The 2,500-nt window shown below is 50.1% G+C and overlaps 1 protein-coding gene across 1 annotated transcript in view; it reads left to right on the forward strand.

Annotated features, from left to right (window-relative positions):
- Window positions 1-296: 296 nt before the first annotated feature.
- grin3bb (glutamate receptor, ionotropic, N-methyl-D-aspartate 3Bb) overlaps window positions 297-2,500 on the forward strand; it is a 73,309-nt gene continuing 71,105 nt past the window's right edge. The window contains 1 exon segment of the mRNA XM_044200945.1: window positions 297-913. Within this exon segment, the coding sequence (XP_044056880.1) occupies window positions 425-913 (489 nt within the window). The 5' untranslated portion in view covers window positions 297-424.

Raw genomic sequence — 2,500 nt, forward strand, 5'->3', positions numbered from 1 at the left:
CACCTCCTCTTTTTGGGAGGACACCTCCTTAAGACTTTGACCTCCACATCCTTCTCTACACCTCCGTATCTCCTTCTGAAAGCACCTCCTCCATCACTTTGTCTTCCTCTCTTCCATCTCCTTCTCTCCTGATCTCCTCTCCACCTCCTTATTTTCATGTCCCTGTCTCTTTCTACAACTCCTCACCCCCTTCCTCTCCTCTAGCACCTCCTCCCCCCCACACACACTTCGTCTTCCTCCTTTTTTCGCCCTCCTCTGTTCCACCACCTCCTCTCCAGTCAGGGTCTCCTCTGCACCTCCTGTCTCCTCCTCCTTCCTCTCCCATCTCAGTCTCCCCTCAGCAGCAGCAGCAGCCTCTCGGTGTTTCGGCAGAGCAGGAGGAGAAACCGGAGGAGCGGCAGAGCGATGCTGAGAGCGCGGCAGGATGTCTTTCACCTCCTCCTCCTCCTGGTCCCGGACTCTCCGAGTCTTCCTTTTTCTGCAGCTCCTCCTCGTGCCGTCGTGCCTCCTCCACCCGCAGCCGTGCCACCTCCTGGCTCAGATCGGACACACGGTGCGCGTCGGTGCGCTCCTGCCGGCGCAGCGGGCGGCTCGCGTGCAGGTCCAGGCGGCGCTGAGCCGCGCGGCGGTCATGATGAGTCGGGACCCGGACCCGGACCCGGACCCGGACCGGGAGAGGGACAACTTTCTTCCCTACAACCTGAGCCTGGAGCTGGTGTCCCGGCAGCCGGCCGCCGCGGACCCGGAGTCCCTGTTCCGGTGCGTGTGTCAGGGCGTGGTGGTGCAGGGAGTGTCCGCCGTGCTCGCCTTCCCGCAGAACCGCGAGGAGCTGCTACAGGTGGACTTCATGGCCTCGTTCCTGGAGATCCCGTTCCTCAGCGTCTTTGAACACGGAGAGCCGCTCCGCACGCAGGTACGACACTCACCTCTCTGAAAACTACACCTGGACCCGGGGCGGCACGTGCGCTCCCGGCGCTGACATGTGGCTCCGGTCTTTCCCGGTCTATGTCTGGTTTCTGTCCCGGTCTGTGATTTGTCGTTTTGTGTGATCCGGTTTGACCTTGACCTGTTTGATGTCTGGAGGGCTCTCGTGCAGCTGAGCTCCGGTTTGTGGTTTTTGGATAAAAACACAGAGCGCGTGCAGCGGCTCAGTGACAGACCGGTTTCTGAAACAGACCTGAACCCAGACCTGAACCCAGACCTGAACCTGTGTGTTAATGTGTGTTTAGGCTACTTGTGTTTATTAGAAGCTTAAAGATAAAAACTTCAGAGCACGCGGGTTTTGTTTCCTGAGAGGTTTCAGGTTTCTCTAATCTTAATGGTTTTATGTTTCCGGTCTGAAGTCCGCTTCAGTCCAGATGAGACTCAGATCAGCCTCACGAGGAGAAACTGGGTCAGTGTGAGATGGAAACCTGGTATCTCCGGCTCCGGCTGACGGAGAAACATGAAACCTGTTAAATGTTAAAAACCAACAGCTGGCATAAAAACCGGATTCAGTTCGTGGAGATACGAGGTTTTGAGCGTTTTGGTGTTTCAGGTTTCGGTGTGGGGGAGCGCGGGGCCGCGAGGAACAAAGTTTCATTATTTAGTCTCGTATCGTTGAACTGACGCAGAAAGAAAAACATCACTGAAAAGATTTAATTTAATTTCATAAAAATCTGATTTCATTATTTGAAGTTGATTCAGAGAGCATGATGCGTTCAGGCTCAGCTGTACAGGTGGGAAAGTTCAGAGCTGTTCTGCAGGATGTTGGACATCACAGTTGACTGATTCCACCTGGAAAACCTGGAAAAGTCATTAAAAACGAGTCCTGGAAGAAATGATTTGAGCTGTTGAGATGACGTCACGCTGAGTTACAACAGATATATAAACTGTGTTTTTGCCTCTTCAGGTGTGTTCACCTGAATATGAGTCATAGTGAGTCTGATCCGGTTTCCTGTTGCTGCGCCTGCGCCAGAACAGGAAGTAGCCGAGTTTGTCCTTTCAGTAGAAAGGTCGTCTTCCTTCACCTGTGAACACATTAAACAGACTGGAGTTAACAAGAGAAGAAGGAAAGATTTAAAAACGCTGCTTTTGAATATTGTAATGATGATTTTATTATAACCTGACTGATACAGACATTTATATTTGAAAGTTTAAAAAAGCTGATAACCATCAGCGGATATTCATTTTTTTACACGACCGGGAACAGAAATACTAAACACTGTTGATAAGTTTCACTTAAACTAGTTTTTTTTACTAAAATGTTAGTTTTGTTTCAGTTTCTTCTCACTTCTGGGCTGATACTGATATATATACAATATATATATATATATATATATATATATATATACACATAAAATAAAGTATTTCTGATATATGTGCCCTGAGCTAATATCAGCCGATACGTGTCATCAGTAATAACCACGTGGTCACGGTTAGAGGACGATGGCCGCCACAGCGGTTGACTGTTGGTGGGAAACAGGAAGTGAACAGTGGTCTCTGGCGTTTGACCTCAGTG

Source organism: Siniperca chuatsi, linkage group LG6 (assembly GCF_020085105.1).
Source record: "Siniperca chuatsi isolate FFG_IHB_CAS linkage group LG6, ASM2008510v1, whole genome shotgun sequence".
Classification (NCBI taxonomy): domain Eukaryota; kingdom Metazoa; phylum Chordata; class Actinopteri; order Centrarchiformes; family Sinipercidae; genus Siniperca; species Siniperca chuatsi.